At 33.2% G+C, this 1791-nt stretch overlaps 1 protein-coding gene across 1 annotated transcript in view; it reads left to right on the top strand.

Annotated features, from left to right (window-relative positions):
• LOTGIDRAFT_176585 (hypothetical protein) overlaps window positions 1–1582 on the top strand; it is a gene marked incomplete at both ends in the record, with an annotated part of 7854 nt that extends 6272 nt beyond the window's left edge. The window contains one exon of the mRNA XM_009054461.1: window positions 1558–1582. Within this exon, the coding sequence (XP_009052709.1) occupies window positions 1558–1582 (25 nt within the window). The remainder of the gene's footprint in view (window positions 1–1557) is intronic.
• Window positions 1583–1791: the final 209 nt, after the last annotated feature.

Below are 1791 nucleotides of genomic sequence, written 5' to 3'. Positions count from 1 at the left end.
TATCCCTCTGAATATTTATCTAAAGTCTATCCCTCTGAATATTTATCTAAAGTCTATCCCTCTGAATATTTACCTAAAGTCTATCCCTCTGAATATTTACCTAAAGTCTATCCCTCTGAATATTTACCTAAAGTCTATCCCTCTGAATATTTATCTAAAGTCTATCCCTCTGAATATTTACCTAAAGTCTATCCCTCTGAATATTTACCTAAAGTCTATCCCTCTGAATATTTACCTAAAGTCTATCCCTCTGAATATTCACCAAAATATCCCTCTGAATATTTACCTAAAGTCTATCCCTCTGAATATTTACCTAAAGTCTATCCCTCTGAATATTTACCTAAAGTCTATCCCTCTGAATATTTATCTAAAGTCTATCCCTCTGAATATTTACCAAAATATCCCTCTGAATATTTACCTAAAGTCTATCCCTCTGAATATTTACCTAAAGTCTATCCCTCTGAATATTTACCAAAATATCCCTCTGAATATTTATCTAAAGTCTATCCCTCTGAATATTTACCTAAAGTCTATCCCTCTGAATATTTACCTAAAGTCTATCCCTCTGAATATTTACCTAAAGTCTATCCCTCTGAATATTTACCTAAATTCTATCCCTCTGAATATTTACCTAAAGTCTATCCCTCTGAATATTTACCTAAAGTCTATCCCTCTGAATATTTACCTAAAGTCTATCCCTCCGAATATTTACCTAAAGTCTATCCCTCTGAATATTTATCTAAAGTCTATCCCTCCGAATATTTACCTAAAGTCTATCCCTCTGAATATTTATCTAAAGTCTATCCCTCTGAATATTTACCAAAATATCCCTCTGAATATTTACCTAAAGTCTATCCCTCTGAATATTTATCTAAAGTCTATCCCTCCGAATATTTACCTAAAGTCTATCCCTCTGAATATTTACCTAAAGTCTATCCCTCTGAATATTTATCTAAAGTCTATCCCTCCGAATATTTACCTAAAGTCTATCCCTCTGAATATTTATCTAAAGTCTATCCCTCAAAATGGCTGATATGTTTATTATTTTCTAGTCTTGAAAAAGTTTTGAATATGTATATAAATGCAATTTAATTCAAATTAGATTGCAATTTTCATTTCGTTAATATATTTTTTTACATGCTCCATTGTAACCAAAAATGATTTATACCAAGCTCGTGTACTGTTGACGTTCATTTCCACCAATCACAGAGCATCATGCAGAATCCGTGTCTAAATATGGACTATGAATTGCGTAGATTGATAATATGACCAATGAGATTATGAGTCTGTTGATACTTGCTTGTAAAAGTGATTCTGAGAGTTGGAGAGTGGCATGTGATTGTCTATAAATATCTTGAAATGTCACCAGAACACAACCTTGATATAAATTTTGTTAGATTACAATGGAGATTGAGAAACAAAAATAATAATGAAACGAAATTGTAAGCTAATAATATTAGATTGATATAAATACAGCTGTCAGTGTTATATTACTATTATAATTATATAGAGAATTACACACATTAAAACATTCTCAAATATCAATTGTTATTTCAGGAGCCGCGGTGGCTCAGTGAGTTAAACGCTTGCTCGCTAACCTGAAGGTCCAGGGTTCAATACCGGCATAGGTCGAGATGATACCTTCAGATTTTTCAACCCAGTTTCCCCCTGTCAGTGAGTTAAACGCTTGCTTGCTAACCTGAAGGTCCAGGATTCAATCCCGGCATAGGTCGAGATGATACCTTCAGAATTCAAGGGTTTCATACCACTGAGAGGGAAATCTTCAAAAAA

Source organism: Lottia gigantea, assembly GCF_000327385.1.
Source record: "Lottia gigantea unplaced genomic scaffold LOTGIsca_2185, whole genome shotgun sequence".
In the NCBI taxonomy this organism is placed as follows: Eukaryota; Metazoa; Mollusca; class Gastropoda; family Lottiidae; genus Lottia; species Lottia gigantea.
The sequence above is the reverse complement of the archived record's forward strand: the minus strand, read 5'-3'. Positions and strand labels throughout refer to the sequence as shown.